At 34.7% G+C, this 20224-nt stretch overlaps 1 protein-coding gene across 2 annotated transcripts; it reads right to left on the reverse strand.

The window, feature by feature from the left end:
- Window positions 1-69: 69 nt before the first annotated feature.
- Window positions 70-19994, reverse strand: LOC120342279 (uncharacterized). Of its 2 annotated transcripts, none has more exons than XM_078110900.1 (25): window positions 17972-19994; window positions 17388-17418; window positions 16764-16867; window positions 16497-16673; window positions 15872-16007; window positions 15118-15349; window positions 14630-14759; window positions 13960-14041; window positions 12430-12632; window positions 11404-11584; window positions 10646-10759; window positions 10162-10247; window positions 9397-9503; window positions 9101-9165; window positions 7270-7363; window positions 6376-6509; window positions 5586-5919; window positions 4726-4870; window positions 3849-3981; window positions 3457-3562; window positions 2461-2732; window positions 2107-2204; window positions 1513-1670; window positions 965-1088; window positions 70-682 (listed from the first exon to the last, which is right to left on the reverse strand). In XM_078110900.1, exons 1-25 carry the CDS (start codon window positions 18221-18223, stop codon window positions 107-109), a joined length of 4074 nt encoding a protein of 1357 aa, XP_077967026.1. In that variant the 5' UTR covers window positions 18224-19994; the 3' UTR covers window positions 70-106. The 2 variants fall into 2 exon arrangements, with proteins under 2 accessions (XP_077967026.1, XP_077967025.1); XM_078110899.1 differs by having other exon boundaries at window positions 12430-12635.
- Between the last annotated feature and the right edge of the window lie 230 nt (window positions 19995-20224).

Raw genomic sequence — 20224 nt, forward strand, 5'->3', positions numbered from 1 at the left:
AGTCAGACCAAACTCTTGCCACTTTTTTAACACTATTTTACTACAGAACATCCACAAAAATTCGAAAAATATTCTTTATTTAGAAAGAAAAGAATAGAAACCTTTTTTAAGTAGAACTTCTAACATTTTCAAACATATCAACAACATTGATCAAGGCTTTACTTAACTCTTCGGAAAGTATTTCAGTGAAGTTGACGCAATCCTTAGAAATACTTGCAAACACCTTACCGTGGCATTCATGATTATGGTTGAAAAAACATGGACGAAGAAGATTGCTGACAAAATCATGTGTTATATCTGTAAAATTATGATTGATAGCAAAAAGAAAAAATGAGGCATTGGATGAAGTACCGTGAGGTTGTGCGGACAACTTGCTAGAATTTTGGCAAAAATCATTTTTAGGAATTGCAAATGATACGTCTTCCTCAAGGATCTGGCTTGTGGCCACTCCTGTTATATCATAATTTTGATTTTCTTTTTGGCTCTTGAGAACAGCAATTTCTCTTTCCATGTAATGTTTATTGAAAAATCCTTTATATTTTTTGTAAAATTCAGTTCTTTTGTCCTGAAGAAGCCAAGCATCCAGCACTTTTAATATTTCTATTTCAACTGGAAGTTGTTGTCCCGCATTGCAACTTTTGCCAATGAAGTTGCTATATCTGGAATCTGATGATGATATAACCTGAAGAAAAATTTTCACTCAATGATTTTCACCAATAACATAACTAAAAAAAGAGACCACAGAAACGAGATTTGACATTTTTTTGCGCTTCTCGAAGTCGGAGCCTAAATATATTTTTTCGTCTGAAACCGCAGCGTTTGTGTTCCATTCCCAATTCCAGATGTCGGATAAGACATTAGCGCGACTTCACGGCCATGCATCAACTCATGTTATATTATTGCGTGGTGTAATTTGCTATTAAATGTTTAATTCGCCAACAATTTTAACAAACATTATTCCTACCTCTGACATTATATTCCTCATTACTGTACAGTCGTTTTCATCGCATCCATACATATTATGAATAATGTATAACGCTGCATCATAAAGCACATCTCGGATTGTAACTTTCTTCTCTGTGGATTCCCTGATAGAGTAAATGCATTAATGCTTATGTTACTTCGATATATTAAATTTATTCATGAATTAGAATAGATCATGTGCCGTCCGCACTGCTGTACAAAGACAGCGGCACTCCAGAAGTGTGTGTACCAATATGGAGGCAACTAAATTTGTTCGCCTACTTCACATCAAGTTTTGTAAATGGACTGGAACATATGTGCATGGGGGTATATTCACTTAGCTAACACAGACAATCCCCAAACTCGTAGTAGAACTAAAATAAGGGAAATCCTAATAAAATTATGCCACAACTCTAACCTGGTACACACCCTATGGGAGTACCCAAGCAGCAATATACAGAATAACCATTGACTTTTGGTTTGACTTTGAAGAATCGCATTTGTTAAAAGACACAACTGTATGCCAGCAATTCGAAGTTGAAGGCGAACCTGTATTTTCCACTGAGCATTGCTCCAAACATTGGCGATTTTCCACTTATTATATCAGAATGGATAGGGATAGATGAAACAGCTTGCGAAGAATTATTTTTCTTCTCTGACGACATTTTTCGTGCTCTCGTATTATGATGATGTTGATGCTTTTCAGTCTATTGTAATGAAAAGAGAAATTATATGATTGATTATGCAGGCCTGCCTAAATGTATATGATAGCTAGAATTATTAAGAAAGTTAAGATAATATTGAATTGTCAAATTAAATAGATGGTATTTAGCTGGGAACTGTGTATCAATTTTATAAAGATAGAACTAGAGTGGATAGCCATATGTGGTGTAGATTTCATACTACTATATAATGTTAAAGAATCTTATCGCAATGTTGTATTATAAAATATATATTTCAGCGCAGCATCTGACCCAGACATGAAGTATTGAACTGGGCTCAAGTGAGACACAAATATGATAAAAATTAATGATCAACATTAAACACGCATTATAAAGAAAATGAAATAACCTTTCTTCTGTCAACACACTTTACATAGGTTTGTGACAGTGAATATTTCTAAATTCGATAAATCAAACTTACTTTAGATGATTGACCAGAAGTAAATATAAGATTTCTGTCAGGTTCAGATGATGAACAATGAAGAGAATACGCACATTCAGAAACATTCTCATGTGTCCCTGACAAATAAATGATCTCTATTAAAATTTCTAAGACAGCTATAAAAAATCCCCAACTTTATTGCACGAAAGATAATAATGCTTTACAAATACTTGACTGCGATTAGTACCTTGTTTATTAGGTAGTTTTTTTGATAGATTGATATATCACATAACAAATCCATCCTGAAGGTTCATTTACTCTCACTTTGTATCCTCTAAAAAAAGTTATTCTGAAAAATTGGGCCAAGTCGAGTCTTTAAAAAAGTTTTCCCACCTTTTCCTTCAACAAGAATGCTGAACGGTATCAAGTCTTCATGATCAAGTTTCTCTTCACAAATTTCAAACAAGTCTGGACTTTCATTGTCAAAATTATTTTCCACTTCAGTTCTGTTGCCATTTATACGATTTCCATGTCCAGCGAGTTTATGTAAAGTGTAAGAAGCAGATTGAAAGATGTAATTCGTAGATGCATAATTTATGATGGCATCACATAATATGTAAAGTTTCTTGCGATCCAATATTGTTCGAAGATTTGAAATTACGTATCTGAAAATAGTTAGGACAAGCTGAACATAAAATCACTTCAATTTTCACCAATTGGATGAATCTACCAAGCACTATAGACAACTAACATCACACTGCTGATCAGAATAGAATTTTTCGTAAGTGAGGAAAGTCAAACTACAGCCTTTTGATCTTCAACATTTCAGGTCACGAATAATCGAAATAACGCTTGAAAAAGCTGTAACTGACCAATGATTATGTAAAGCAAGGCTGGGGACTAGGAGTTTCAGATCTTCAGTGGTAATAAAGTGAAGAGTACTTTCCGGCCTGTTATAGAAAGTTTGCATATAAATGAGTTTTTGTTATCAAAATTGGATTTTCCGGAATTTCAAAGCTGATTCATTTACGTGAAGATCATATCAATTCTCTTGTGCAAGATCATTCCCCATAATATTCAAAGCTGCTTCATACTAGCACAGTATAAGGAGCAGAGCATTTTGGGTAGACTCTGGTTAATTAAAGTTTTCTCCATAACTATGAATTAGACTTAATGCATAAAGGCGAATTTTTATAAATTGAAAATTTAAGAGTGTTAATATAGTGTTTGTTATATTCTTTTCCATGAATCAAAATGTTAAAATTTTTGAAGCAAAATAAGTTACATTTATGAAATTATTTACAAATATTTAACCCGAGACATATCTATGAAGTATATCAATGGTATAATTACAGTTAAAAAATAGGAATCTATGGTAATAATACTCACTTTAGTAAAGAATCGGACATATTTTTTCTACTCTCCAGAGATCGACTACACCAAAGAGATAACAAAACTACAATTGAAGTTGCTGCAATTGCTTCTGAGTCTGTTCCTGAGAATAATAATCATACTTAGTATTCTTTTGAACATCACAGAATAAGATTAAATTTTGTAGTTAGTATTCTTCTTAGTTTTACTCCTTTAACATGCTTCGCAATCAACATGATGTCATAAAAAAGAATTCGAAACAAAAAAGAAGATACCTGTCCTGCTGTTCAATAAAAAACCTAGTTTTGGTTTTAACAGATTTCCATCATTTATCTAATTCACCACATTTAATAGGACAGAACCAATAAAACATATTAAAAAGAATGCAAAGCAGTTAAAAAAATATTTACCTTTAGTAATCATTCTCTTCAATGTGTTTGCCCCATACACTGATGAATGAGATAGCGAAATATTATGCCACATGTTACTGAGTGGATCTTTGTATTCAGAAGTTTTTGTCATGTTGCATTTTGTGCAGAAGTCCTGCAAATTAAGGAACACATTATACTCAGAAAACTATCTTCTCAAATAATTAGTTAGAATAATATAGCACCGTCGAAAAATTGTAACCTTTCAACCCATAGTTAAGAATTTCGATAAATATTCAGAACGAATAATTATTCAAGGGTTTTATGTTTCAACAATATCTTTTATCAATATTATATGGTGGTCCAGAAGTGTGTACCAATATGGAGGTAACTAATTTTGTTCGACTACTATACATCAAGTTGAGTAAAGGGACGGAAGCCTGTGGGCAGGGGGCATATTCACTTGGCTAACACAGACAGTCCCCGAACTCGTAATAGGACTAAAATAAGGATAATCAGAATAAAGGTACACACACTACTAAATCATATGTAAAACCATAGCTGGTTACCTGGCCATGTCGAGTAAACATTTAGTTGTTCCAAAATTCATTTACAGGCGACCCAAAAAAGTAGAACTAAGGTCATTCGAAACAAAGTGTCCTAAATTACTGAAAGTTTCGGATACAATCATACACATGTAGAAGTTAACATATTATATAAATTGCCTTTATTTTCGTAGAGGTAATTAGAAAATTCTGTTTTATTGGGTCATTGTGTATAGTGATAACCCGTATTTGCTTTACGTCATCATTATAAGATATAATGTCACGCAACCTCAAAAATGAAATTCAAAATATCTATACACTGTGAAATGGTAAATACCATTTACAAATTCCATTAGGCATTTGTATGAATTTACCTCTGAATCATTATTTAGATCAAAAGTATCCTTATTTATCATTCTCTTGTTAGCTTCAGCATCGACACATGTAACAAGTAGTGAAGTTACAATTTGATGGAAACAATCGGGACATGAAGTAAGACGATCTATAATTCTGTTCAATCTGAAGACAAAAACTTTGAATTTCCGGTACTTGAAAGAACATTAACATAATTCATGCACATAATACGCAGTTATAATACAAGTTAATAAAAGTTTGAATAGCTGAAACTCAACCGATTGCATTGTGGGGCGTTGTTTATTTTGAATTTTTAATTGGGTCCGATATTTGACAAAGAAGTAAGTAAATGCAAAAAGCCTGAAGTAAGACAAAGACAATTATGGTAACAAACATGGACTGAAAAAATTAAGAGACACAAAAGTATCAAAACAGTGTTATAAATAAACTGAAATAAAACAACAAAAAATTTGAGTGAAATATTGGGCTCGCCTAGTCTCAGAAAAAAAATTTGACAAAACGATTCATAGGTCCACTTTGCATTTGAAAACCCGTTTTAATAATGAATAATTTCAGATCTAAATGGAATTAGAGCAACTAATATTTAATCTAAGACTAACAGAATTATAAAGAAGCATAACACTTGCATAGAAGGATAGCAGAATATGGTATCATATTATTAAACTCGAAAGCTTATAATTTATCAGATGTCTGAAGAACATGGTTGGAATAAGATTTAAAATCAAATTACCGGTACTTATTACGAAATTTTTGCCTCAGAAAAAAATTCATAAAATAAAGATCTCAGTCAATTAAATAAAATCCTTTTCAATTACAAAAAAGCAATCTGCAACCTCATAATTGAAATAACATATCTTACTTTGGATCAAGCTTTCCTGGGTATTCCCTGATATAAGTGATCATACAATCCGTACAATTTTCTTGTTGAGCAAGCGACGTCACGTAAGCATCAGACACTTCACAGTAATGACATAACAAACATAGAATGACTTGGATGGGAGTCACAGGCTCTGGACCGGTCAGTGCGCAATCTTTGGTGTGGTCAGCAGGGGTAGCTTTTTCTTTGAGAGATGGTAAGGGATTAGACATGGTTTTTGTAAGTTCAGGTGCATTTTGATCTGTTGTTGAGGTCGTGGGTTGTTGTGGAACAAAATCCTCTGTGATTTCTTGAGTGTTAGTAGTATCTGTTTCGTCTGAAGAAATAGAATATCATTGGAATGCCATATGAAAATGTCTTTCGAATTAAAACAAAGATGATCATCCCCCTGCCTTCCAAGACATAAATATTCAGTGAATTTTATTTACAATATTATTCATTCATCACATATATTCAAAGAAAAATGATCATAGTTGCTCAAAAGTATAACTGATGTAGATAAAAACTGAAACAATTGGGAGAAAACAATCTCTCTATGCTTTGCTGGACACAAATATTTTATTTACAATCATACTAATATATTTTAATGAAAAATAAGCAAACTAACGAAGAACAAATAGTCCAATTACTAAACCTATCCAAAGGATAACTTTTTAATTACATTTACACATAAATCACTTTCCAATTGAAAGAACTTTCAAATTCTAAATTTCAAAATTGTATCTGAACAATCATACTCTAACTATTGCACTTTTATTAAGCAAAAACAAACCCAATCTTCTGACAGCTCCTGAGCTTTTTCGTCTACGATTTTGTTTCCATGAAGATGCAGAAGTCGCACCAGTTGTGCTAGAAGTTGATGTACCAACATCTCTACCAGCATGTTTCAAAACCAATGGTGATACACTGAAATTTCATCAAAGGCATATTGTAATGTTTACGTACATATTTTGAATAGCATTTAATAAAAACAAAGAAATGTAGGAAGATTTTAAGAGACAATCAAAATATGATGGTTCATATCAGAATTTAATTGGAAACGTTGTAAAATTATTCCAAGTTTTATAAAAATATATTTCATGAGAATAGTGTTCATTACACTGCATTAATTTCAACTGATATCCCGAATCCGGACCTTGTTTCCTGATAACCAAACCTTTGCTTTATTGTGATTCCGCCTAAGTATTTTCTAGATAGCAATAGCTTGAATTGTTCCAAGCGTCACGTCAGCCACCGTCTACTGACATCCGTGGCACAAATAAACCTTATATGGTGCTCCCGAAGTATGCGAACCAAGATGGCGGACATCGGAGCGTAACATGGGTAACAGGTTATGGTTAGGCCATAATTTTTTTCCAATTTTCCTTATTTTAGTCCTATTATCAGTTCGAAGACTAGCCAAGAGCCTCCCGTAGTATTTATACCTAAAATTATGGCCTAACCCTAACCTAGTACACATATTACATTCTGATGTCCGCCATCTTGGTTCGCATACTTCGGGAGCCCCCCTTATATATCTCAGAATGTTTGTGGTGCTTGCAACAGTATGTTCAATAATTTATTTACATCCACTTGGGGGCCTGAAACCTTGCTTTGAACAATTTTGCAAATAAAATGATTAAAATCTTTTCAAATTTTGTTTTGAATAAATTCTTCATATTCTCACCTGCAAGTATCACTGACAAATTGTAAGAAACTCGGACTGCAAGCTGAGTTCCCTATATCAGGAAGAGTTAACTCTGCTGATGGAGAAGATGAACCTGAATAAAGTATAATGTTGAGTTTACCACTCTGAGGCAGATTCTGCTCATGGTTTTTCATATCTATCCCATGGTTTGGAAAGCTGACAAGAGAGAAAATTAATATGAAGAACCACAGCCACTCGTCAGTTACCAGTATATACTAGGTGTGCCAACTGGCAAGCTCTATTAATTCCTTCTATTATGAGAATACATAATAATTTAGACGTACCTACATTTCTAGAGTCTAAATAAACATCCAAAATACCTATAAAAACTTCAAGCACAAGCAATGACAACAGATGGGGCTTATCATATTATTGTAGGAATGTTACAAAACGCGCTTTTTCGCGCCAAAAAATGTACGCACCACGTCTGCTAAGTACCGTAACGCCGTGTCAGAATACCGCTCATAAAAACGACTACGGACTGCCTGCTGTTGTTTGGAATTCCATGAAATTTGGACATAACTTAGATAAAATGCGCAACTATGATTTGGTATTTGAATTTTTTCATTAGCGCATAAATTTCCCAACATTCGGGGCTTTTAAAAATTACGCTAAAGTTATACGTACTGCAAATTAATGATATTGTCTATGGACACCAATAAAATATATATGGACGCATGTATGTCATTCCTAACTTGATACTTACCAATTTTTATGAAGTTTGTTCAATCAGAACATCGTTAATTATTACCCGCAACGAGGCACTGTCAAACTAATATGCTCAACTCCAGGGTTGATTTGCGACGATCTTCCGACGGCCTCAATGATCGTTGCCAGAATAAAATCCTGAAGTAATCTGAATTTTCTTAGATGTGACTCACATCGAAAAATTAAAGATTGATATGTGTTTTTTTTTCATATTTATTAAAGTTCTTATTGAAAAAAGTCAATTCGCATACGTTTACGAAACGGTACAAATTAATTCAAGGCACGAGAAGTATGATCTTAGCACGCGTCTGTCAACGCGCATCAGTTATCGACTGAATGCCGACATTTTCCCTCGCAGCGATTTCTCTCGTTTTGCGTTTCACTAAGCGTGGTAAATCTCCTACGAGTTAAGGAATATTAAATGATAATTAATCGTTCATTAAGGTCGGATATGAAAAACGCTAAATCAGTTAATTGCCGCGTATGCGGGGACTTGCGTATTGGGAAAGTCGTTGCCGACCAGAGGTTATGTAAAGTTCAGAAACTTTCTCGTACATAATTAATTGAAAAGCAGCTAATATCGTTAAAAAGAATTTGCAAACTTTTTTGCATTAGGTTCTTCTATTCACAATAACTTTTCGTTCAAAATTTTTTTCGATTACCTCCAAAAATAGCCGAGATACATTCTGTTGTTTATCGGTCTGACATTCTCGCGGTCACAGTTTTTGAGTCGGCGCAATACAATCCTTATGGAAAAAATTGGCCTATCGGGCTGTATTTAAATGCAGATATCTCCGTTAATTCTTGACCATTTTTCGCAAACTTGGTATTGTTTTCTTATTTTCACTTAGATCTATCCACTGGTGCAGTTTTTATTTAAATCGGATGAACTTTAATTTTTTTGTAACATACCTAAAATGTACTGCATTTTAGAGTCTAGGGTTAGATCTGGCAAGCACAGTCACGACTTAACATTCGATGTGTAACGTATTGGTGAAGAAATATAAAAATTGCCAAAAGTTTTAAGATTGAAACGTACATATAATAATATGAAATAACAACTGCAGAATAAAGAACAATATTTAAAATAAATTGCTCAAACCTGCAATTGGTTGAATATTTACTGGTATATTGGAACTAGTGGTCCCGTTATCATTATCCAGAGATCTGAAATTCAATAGAATAACCAGCAATTCAAGGATGATTGAAAATAATGTAGTAAATATAGATAATTTGGCATTCAAAAATATTTTTTGTCATTTAACTACAATTAAAAGAAATTAAATATATCTTTTTCAAAGAAAAAATAAAATCACAATTTCATTTCAATTCTTCCAGGAAATAGAATTTAAATTAGGTAAAAAGAATAATCGTTAAAATTCACATTATATATTATACCTTGATCTTATTCTGTCATTTTCTTTCAGATTATCTATCTTTGCTCGTTTGGAAACTTGTCGTAAATCCTTCTCCATTCTCGTTCTAAATTCCTTGTTTTCTTTGATCTAAACAAAAATATCAAAATTATTTTCCTCATTTTTACGAATATATCCACAGTTTACACAACATAATAATATAAAGATTTTTACTGATGGACTTTATTATTGTCAATTTTTTTCTCACAACCATCGAGCCTCTGTATAAGCATATGCTGACACATAATGAGTGACCAATTTAGACGAACGGGGTTATTTTCAACACAATTTCAATATTTAACCTGCGCAACTTAATTTTAATGAGTCAACAAGTAGTCAAGCATGTGCAGATTTTCACTCCTAAGATATGTTATACAAATTTGGGGGCTCCCGAAACATGCGAACCAAGATGGCGGACATCGGAACGTAACATGGGTAACAGGTTAGGGTTAGGCGATAATTTTTTTCCTATTTTCCTTATTTTAGTCCTATTATCAGTTCGAAGACTAGCCAAGAGCCTCCCGTAGTATTTATACCTAAAATTTTGGCCTAACCCTAACCTAGTACACATATTACATTTCGATGTCCGCCATCTTGGTTCGCATACTTCAGGAGCCCCCATGTTTGATCTGGCGGTTAACGTTGATTATATGCTATATGTATGTGACTTACAGCCAACATCAATTAAAATAAATCTTTATGTTATTGCTTTGCACAACAATTCAATTTGAATAAATTTAAATGATACCTGTGTAAGAGATTTTTCATTCGATGAGTTTGAGCCATTGGAGCTGGATGAACTATGTCTGTTTCGTTTTTCTGTGTTGGAAGTTTCTGTGCAAACAATATAGACTAAATAAAAATAGCAAATCCCAGATAATATTAAAAAAATTTCATCAACATTTGGTCTAGGATGGACCAAATATGAAATAAAATGATTTATATACAATATGGGGTTTGTGAACATTCAAATGTGACCTATTTCTACACAAATATCCCATCTCAAATTCATACAAGTGACATCAACGGAAATACTGGTCATTGTGGTCAAGTCAGCAATGTCGATTAGGCAGCAATTAGTGAATGAAAAGGCCTTAAATCTTGCTTCTGAATTAAAAGTTTTGGGATACATGTTTTGCATGGAATTGTCATTTTATGAAAAGCAACAAATATAAGACATAATTCCACTCTTTAACGGCAAAAAGTTCGAAAAATTTTACTCTAATCCTTACCAGCAGAGGTCGAGGTGTAAGCATTGGTCATTGGCAACAACGCAGGTGAATGCATTTGATCGAATCCATCTCTGGATGATGAACTTTCGTCTTGATCAAGAGGTTCATTCTCTTCTAAATTATGTAAATATAATAATATAATAACGAGGACTTTGGTCAGAGACCGAAGACTCGAAAGTTAGGCGATCCCCCAAAACAGAAACTCCGGTTTCGATCCATCCGCTCTTTGTCCACGGCGACACCGTGTGTCTCATCACTAATCAATTAATAACTTGCTAATTATACAACATAATTCATCCAAAATCAATAGCCTTCTGGTCCGAGATATGATAAATGCACATGCAAAATTTGGAGCAGATTCAAACTCACTTTTGTGAGATATCGCGTGTATCTAACAGACAAACAAACAGACAAATACCTATCAACATATATACCGAACAAGATCAATAAGTAAAAACAAAGTGAGCAAATGACTGTAAATAAACTTACTATCCCAAGTTTACAAGCGAGTAATTTTTTCACTATCTGAGGATTCGATTTTTATAAGATGTTTTTTTTCCCTCACTCAAACAAGGGGCTTAATAAACAATCACTGATACATAAAAAGTTACTAATTTTGAAATAACCGGCATTTTTACAGTTCGTCATTGCCTACCAAATTCATTGCACCCTAGACGAGGTGGTACTTCCTAATACCACAGCTCAATTCAATATAAATATGAAAACCTTACTCTAATATGTCTTTGATATAGACATACCTTCGAACACCTCATGTGGAAAATGATGAGATTCTTCAGAAATGATGTCAGAGGGTGATATCGATCTGGGTACAGTGGGGGTATCTGGTGGAGTAGATTCCTCAGCAAAATCCCCCGGAATTGGACTAGGTCCCTGGGGTGACCATTGAGGTGAGCAAGAAGTCTGCTCAAACTTTGATCTCTGGGGAAAAAAAAATTGGAAAATTGATAATTAAAAATTCAGTACGGAGCATACTATTAAGGATTTCATTAAAATTTGAGCTAGGTCAACTTGCTAAACTTAAGCTATAGTAAAGCGCTACCAAGCCCAAAAACAGGCTCTAAAAGCAGTTAGAAATTCACATGCAAACTATCTTCATCGGCTGCGGAGCCAAAGTAGAAAACTTTTGTTAAATAAGCAATGGGTTGACTAAACATTTTCAATAGGCAATTAAAAAGACTAGCAAACACAGAAGTTTTTATGAACAAAATTTGTCTATCTTGAAGTTGGGATCAACATTTTCGCCAACCAGGTGTCGAAGAACTCACAGCCATGTTCATAGATAAACAGATATAATTTTAAACAAAAAATGCATGTTACTCAAATACTGGCCTCAAAACAAAATAGAAGGCAGGGGATCTCAAAAACGAACACATACAAGTTTAAAATGAAATGCAGTTTTGTGTAATATGCAAAACCAAGCAATAGTTTAACAAGAATATCGGTCGAAGACTGAAGAATTATCGATCGAAACTGCGGTTTCGATTCATGACTCTATAGTGACACCGCGTGTCCCATCACTAATTAATTAATAACTCGCAAATTATATGACATAATTCATCCAAAATCAATAGGCTTCTGGTCCGAGATATGATGAATCAAATGCAAAATTTTGAGCAGATTCACGCCTTCGTGAGATATCGCGTGCATCTAACAGACAGACAGACAAATACCTATCAACATACTTACCGATCTAAAAATCGATAAGTAATAAACTTGAAATACAATCACAATTATCTGGACAACAAACATTTTTCTCAAGTTACCCATTCCAATTCAAATTCCGTCAAAGTTCTGAAGGTCAGTTCAATATCATTGGTATTTTCATCTTCTTTTTGTACATTGGGACGTTGATTGAATCTAGTAGGAACATCACACGATAACGAATGTCTTCTATCAAACTTTTCATTGTCATCAACGCCGTGTCCATCCCAAATCATTTTTACAGCTTTTGAACTTGTATTTTGTTCTTTTAAAATAAATGTTAGGCACAGAAATCGATTTGACGAGTGAACCAAAAATAAATAGTAAACGAGAATATCGGTCAGAGGCCGAAGACTTACTCCATAGTGACACCTTGTGTCCCATCACTAATTAATCAATAACTCGCTAATTATACGACATAATTCATCCAAAATCAATAGGCTTCTGGTACGACATATGATGAATGCACATGCAAAATCTGGAGCAGATTCAATCTCGCTTTCGTGAGATATCGTGTGCATCTAACAGACAGACAGACAAACAAACAGACAGACAAATACCTATCAACATACTTACCGATTAAAATCGATAGGTAAAAACTTATGGCAACACAAAACCTGACATCTTTAAATATGACAGGTATATTTCATCAAGCGACAAGTCGATGCAAAAAACTTGTTTTCAAGAATAAAGCTAAAATACCCAAAGCAGTGGCTGCTCTCCCAGAGCTGTGAAGTAGAGTCTGAGGAAACTCACATACGACCCAGGTTTCAGGACGGTTAGGAAAAAGAACTATCGCTTAAGAGTCGGACTCTGTGACTTAATAATAACAAAAACTTTGGCACATGAATACCATTTTCAATGAATCGGTAAAACGCTTGGTACAATTAATGCTGTTTGAGTTTTAGCTCGACTTATTACTTTTCGATCTTAAGATCGGTAAGTATGTTGATAGGTATTTGTTTGTTTGTCTGTTAGATGCACGCGATATCTCACAAAAGCGAGGTTCAATCTGCTCAAAATTTTGCATGTGCATTCATCATAGCTCGGATAAGAAGCCTATTGATTTTGGATGGATTATGTTGTATAATTAGCGAATTATTAATTAATTAGTGATTGGACACTTGGTGTCACTATGGAGTAAGACCACTGTTTTGGGGGATCCCCTAACCTTCGATCGATAAGTCTTCGGTTTCCAACCGAATCCTAGTTTTATCACCATTGAAAATTTGCAAGTTTCATTACAAATTCCGGGTAATACGACTCCGACACACGCTAAACTCCGACTATAAATGGTTTAAAACGACAAATTCCAGAATATTTTATTCCACAATACTTTTCATCAGTATCATGAATAAGAACTTGGTGTTAAATTTTCAAATCAGATTTGTGAATATTTTTCTTTTCTCAGTTCTCGATGTTTAACGCTCAATATTGAAAAATTTATCATTGCCGCTAATAAAAACTATCATAACCAGCAATTAATATTTTATTTAGGCCTCAAAACTTTGCTGGGCGCAGTGATGTAGTGGTATTATAGTGCACGACATAACCGTGTAAAGTATATAAAGTTGCTATATAAAAATCATTACCTGAAAACAGTCTCTGTTCTTGTATTGTATATTCTTTCAATTTATTTAACAATATGTTGAATATTCCACTATCATGGAGGATCTATAAAAGCAGTATGTTTATCATCCAGCTGGTAAGAAAGCTATAATACAAGATGATTGAAACTTAATCAAAAGGGACAAATTGAAATTGAAATAATTTAAATATTTTCAGTTTCCGAATTCATATCGCTGGATAATTTGAAATTTGCATTTCATTTTAATTCTGAACAACTTACTGCAGTGTTTCCAAACCAAGGCGGATTCCTCTCCAACTTTGTTTTTTTCAGGGAAGAAATAGAGAAGTATTACTTTGTATTTAGTCATTTAGTAGGCTATCATTGTAATGTATTTATAAATCATAAACCATTAAAACTGTGAAAAAGCCTGAGTGCGAGTTGCATGTGATGTAACATTAGCTAATGGCTCTTTATGAACAAATGATGGGAACTCCAAAAAAAAGGCTATGTCAAAAACATGAATCACAACTAAACTTCGACTAAATAACTGAAAGTCCTTTTATAAAATCAAATCTGAATTCAATATAAATTACATCATTTGTCATATGTAAACTCGGAAAAAATATGTAACGCTAAAATTTACAGTGACTTTAGCTATAATTGCGAGAGGGTTGACCTTGCTATTCTCTTACTTTTAATCCAACTTCATCATATACAAAGCATAGAAGACTTGTTAATATGAAATTATGCACAGTGATCCATCGGTTGTCTGATAACAATCGAATAAACAAAGAAAGAGCGTCCATAGACCTCAACCTTGCCCTGTAATAGAGAAAAATAGAATATGAAAAATAGAGAAAAAAAATTGTATGTGACATAAAACAGTCCGTTTTGAAATGACTTATCATTTACTAACTACCGGTAGTTAATTTTGACGTACAAATAAATGCTTTACATGTAGGATCAAATTGACATAGCCCTTAAAAACAAGTATCCCCAAAGTTCAGATTCGAAGGACATAAAATGCTTTCAATAATAATGACATCCAAAGCAATGGGTTAGAACTGAGACCAGTTTTTTTAACCACAATGGCTACCCTGCAGAACTTATTGAATAATCTCTTTCAATTGTACTATATCTCTATTATTGTTTTCCAGCAATCATAAAGACTTCATCTCACCTATTTATTGCCTCTCGACAGCAATAGCATAAGGCCCCAACAATTCGAAATGAATTTTCCTGTAAAGGTCCTTGCATTTTTCTAGAAATATTAATTGAATCCCCCAATATATTTTTTAATTCATCCACAATACATTCCAGAGCACCAGAATTTCCAAGCATTGGTCGAGCACATCCTTGTAATGTCAGATTTATCAGGATCGACAAAGCCTCGGATTTGTCTTTTTCTGAATCTGAAAACAAATTGCGAGAAGAAAAATAATAAATAATACACAATGTGCTTTAGTTTGGATAGAAGCACATATGATAGGATTTACATATATTTATCCGAGGGAAGAGAAAAGACGATAAGACGGCTTAATCATACGGCGAACCAAGGCCTCTCGTCCAGTTACCAGACCATGTTGAATATGGGAATAGTTAGCGGGTTATTTGTTTTCGGAAGCATGAACTTGATGGTGGAGAAAGCCGTAAACGACCAGCGGTTGCGTGAATCACCCTGAGGTGTCAAGCAGTCCAGCAATCCTTTCGCACATAACTATCCCCACATGGGATTCGAACCCGCGAACTCATGCAGGGTAATCAAAGGTGGGGCGGCCAGCGCATTCCTAACGCTTAGCACGGTGCGGCACATCGCCAAGCCTTTTGCAATTCAGAAATTAACTAGATTGTTGAGTTATAAAAATTGCTTTCAAAGAACCGCTTTACAGAGGCTACAGAGACTTGTTCACAGAGGACAACTATAAAATAATTACCTTCTTTACTCTCCCTAACCACATGCACAAGTTTTCTTATTGATTCTCCATCATTACTTAGCATATGATCTGCAAATTCTATAGTACAAGATTGGCTTATGGCTGCTAATGCACGGATAGCAGAAGAGACAACTTCCTGGAATAAATAAAATATCTAGATAACTGATTTTGAAATTTAGGTTCGGTGCATGGGCTTGGATCAAGCTGTTGTGACACAGATGGCCATGCAACGATGAAAAGTACTAGATCACAATGATTTCTGGGTCCAATGCCCCCTGTAGGTTGTATCAGGCAGCCAACGTGCCACAACCCAGCCGGCCAAGTCAACATTCAGATTTTCCCCAATCAAACATAAAATTCTAATCTGGCAGTTTATGTTAAAAAGGCACTCAAATGGGGAATTTACATAATGTTTTTTTGCTCTTGTCGCCCCACAATTTTTGACAAAATAAGGCTCACCAAAAGCTGATGTAGGAGTCAGCTGACTGATGAATATTTTATCAGTCAGTTGAGAGTTGCCAAACTTCTGTCAAAGCTGATGTTAACAAACAATGCAAGAACTCAAAATACCAAGAATCTCAAGCTCAGGCTATATATTAAATTTGAGAGGATAGAAGTAACTTACATTCGTATCAGAATTAAAACATTTCGTCAACACATGAACAGCGTTATTTTGTATCAATTTTTTCCTGTGGCTTGTTGTATTGGCAAGATTTTTTATGGCACGCAATGCACTGCTCACACAGTCTTCCGTTGTCGTTGGGTATTTGATAAGTTTTAGTATCAGTTCCGCAGTTCCAACCTTCAAATAGATTATGTAAATAATGTAAACAACAACACTTGAGTTGATGAATTAAATATTGAAATGAAATCACAAATACATTTATCTCACCCCATGAATTGTCTTGGAACATTCAAGATTGTTTGCAAGATTTGCAATAGATCGACATGTGCGGGTAATGATTGTCGGATGTTTTATCGTCTGAAGAACCTTAACTGATTTAAAACTTGGATTATAATATAATACAGATATATCACAATATGAAGCATTGCGAACATCTATTTAAAACAAAGCATTATTCTGAAGACGACCACGGCTCCCGTTTCCAACTACTGATTGACAAAAAATTTGACTCCCAACTCCGGTTCCTGATTCCAGGTTGAAAGAAATATTTGTGGAATCAGGGACGTCGGCTCAAAACTCCAAGAGAACCAAATTTTGACCACATACACTTTTGTATATGCAAGCCTTCTCAATTCAATTAATGGACTTAATTACAGAAACTTAGAATCAGCAATCTGGAATTTGGCTTCCACTCTGACGTCAGCGCCAAGATGAGTCGGCTTACGCTACGAGCGAAAATTTATTATTCCTATAAACACTCAAAACGATATTTTGAGGTCGTGATTTTCAACTTGATTCGAACCTGGCTTTTAGTGCTAAAAATCAGAAATCAATATATTTATATTATATATGAACCACAGATAAACAATAAATTACAAATTTTGCACTCACCAATAGATGGAATTCCTTGGCATTCAGAAACCTGTAAATTTGAGAACATTTTTAAAACAAAATACCAGAACATTCATTTTAAATAATCCGCCTGTCAACATCTGAGAATAGGTTAAAAAAGTTTGGGATCAACTGAAGAACATAATGCCAGTTGATCCTTCATATGACCTGGACTAGTTATTTGGTAGGGTTAGATGGTCTTGAGATTCTACAGTTGGTCTAACTTGGGGTGGAGATTCTTCAGTTGGGTACCCTGGGGGGGGATATTTTCAGTTGATCCAAAGTTTGAAATTGAGTAAATAGGCAGCAAATTTTCTTTATACCAAGAGTCAATTCAGCCTTTAAAGATTGTTATTTAAATTTCATTTCATTTTAAATTTCATATTATCAAAGTTTGGATACTCTGTGTGGATGTCAGTACCATCAATTAAATATTCAGGAGAAGCCTGGGGTCTGAAACCAAGAAAAGATCTAGAATCACCAAAAAATATTATCACAGGTTCCAAGGCAGGAATGCATAATAATAAATTGCACATTTTACAAAAAACTTGAGTGTAAAATTTCCTTGTATAGATTCAACTTACCTTTTTTCTAATAATATCTTCTGTTAAACAGTTTGCCAATATACTGATTGTAACATCGAGAATTTTTTTGTTCGGTCTCTGAATAAGTTTGAGAAAACATTCAATTCCTCCTTCGCAAAGAATATCATTTATTCCAGATTGACGTTTAGAAAAAGGACGAATCTTCAATAAAGCATCAACAATAACCGAATCTGAACTTGATGAACTGTTAATACGATCGATCCAACGCTTAATGTTTTTAGACTGAGCCATGGTGATTTTTCAAGAACATTTCATGAAAATAACAGCAATTTTTGATGAAGTTTTCTACTTCATAGGCTCTTTCAATCCATTAAGTCAATTTTAATGATTAACGTTTTGCCCTTGAAGAATCCAAGAGCATGTGAATAATTTTCCTGGAAATGTGATGAAATTAAGAATTTAATGCGAATTTGCTCAAGGCTCCAACATTAGGAAAGTGAATAGGCCTACAGAAATCTGGAAATAGGTAACTAAACTCTGAAACTAAAGAGTTGCAAAAGACCAAGTTCTAAATGTCATTATGTGGATCCACCAGTGTGGTAGTGCCCCAAGGTGACATGTGGCACGAGACATATATAAACTGCCAGAATCAAAATACGACTTGATTTAGTGAAGATATAAACGATTAAAAATTACATCAGAAGTTAGCCGGTTTTACGGTATGTGAATTCACTGGCACAGGGGTTATCAATCTTCAAGTGTTACGGAGCCCATAAAGAGGTTGACTATTAATTGCAAAGCCCCACAATAAATTAATAAAAATGAAAACAAAAAAGGCGCATTTCAATAAACGCCGTAAGCACTTCCAGTTGGCGTGGCACAAACATTTTTGCATAGGTCATTCCTAACCCCCATCTGGCTATGTCATCCAAAGATTACATCACTCCGTCACAATCACATCATAGAGCTCGCCAAGCTACGATTGCCCAAAATGCCATCTCCGCCGACGATAACGAACTCGCTAACGCCATCGATCTTTCTCATATCGGGATCGTTACGAAGAGGAAACTAGAGAAATAGCTTGCTTGATTTCGGGTGATCGTCTGCGCGTTTTGGACGTAATTTTTGGATGGCGTAGCCAAGTGCAGAAGTGGGGGTTAAAAATGACATATGCCAAAATGATTATGCAACGCCAACTAGAAGTACTTGATGGCGTTTAGTGGACTAGCCCCCAAAAAAGCACATTCAGACATTGTTATTTACTTAATATTGTCCCAGAGATAACTAAAATTACTTTGTTTAATGATTTGCTGCTTTGTATTTAAAAAATATTCAATATTTTACTGAGTAAACGAATAGCTCGCGGAGCCCCTGGGTTTCTTCAAGAACCTATCCACTAGCAGAATAGTGCTCAGATACGACATGTGGCACAACACTTCTGTTATTAGAGTCAATATTACTGTTGACTGTATTACAGGGAAACCTGGAAACATCTAACATCTTTGTGCATATGTCTATATGTGGGAGAGAATTCTTAGTTAAACTAGAAATGGAGGCTCACAGTAGCTCGGTAAGAAACTATAAGCAGATTAACAATAAAATTTGGTGAGCATCAAATGCTAATTTCAGAATTTTCTGAACATCAAGAATTTTCACTCAGAGTTGCAATGACAGAATGAAAACATACCGTACATACAAAACCCAACTTTTGGCGCGGCGGTGTGGCTCAACGGGCTAAGCGTTAGGAATACGCTCGCCACCGCACCTCTAATTACTCTGCGTGGGTTCGCAGGTTCGAATCCCATGCAGGGATGGTCATGTGCGAGAGGATTGCTGGACTCCTCGCCGTCGTTGGGTGGTTCACGTAACCGCTGGTCGGTTACGGCTTCCTCCACCACCAAGTCCATGCTTCCGAAAAAAACAAAACAATACAGTAAAACTAATCCCATACCCGACTTGGAATGGTAACCGGACGAGAGGCCGTGGTTCGCCATATGGATAAGCCGTCTTATCGGCTTTCCTCTCCCCCGGGATAAATATGTAAATCCTATCCTATCCTATCTTCAGAACTTGTAAGCTAGTGTGATGATGTGAATGTGATGTCAAAATCTTCATTCTAACCTCTACCTATAACAGTATAAAGAATCGAAACCTCAAAATTCAGACAACTCCCGAACTCGCGATAATCGCCTCTTGTTCGTTCCCGCTTGTCAGACTGTTGTTTGTCGGAATTTTAGATAGATAGATAGATAGATAGATAGTTTATTTCGAAAACTCCATAACAAACCTAAA

Source organism: Styela clava, chromosome 3, assembly GCF_964204865.1.
Source record: "Styela clava chromosome 3, kaStyClav1.hap1.2, whole genome shotgun sequence".
Lineage (NCBI taxonomy): Eukaryota > Metazoa > Chordata > Ascidiacea > Stolidobranchia > Styelidae > Styela > Styela clava.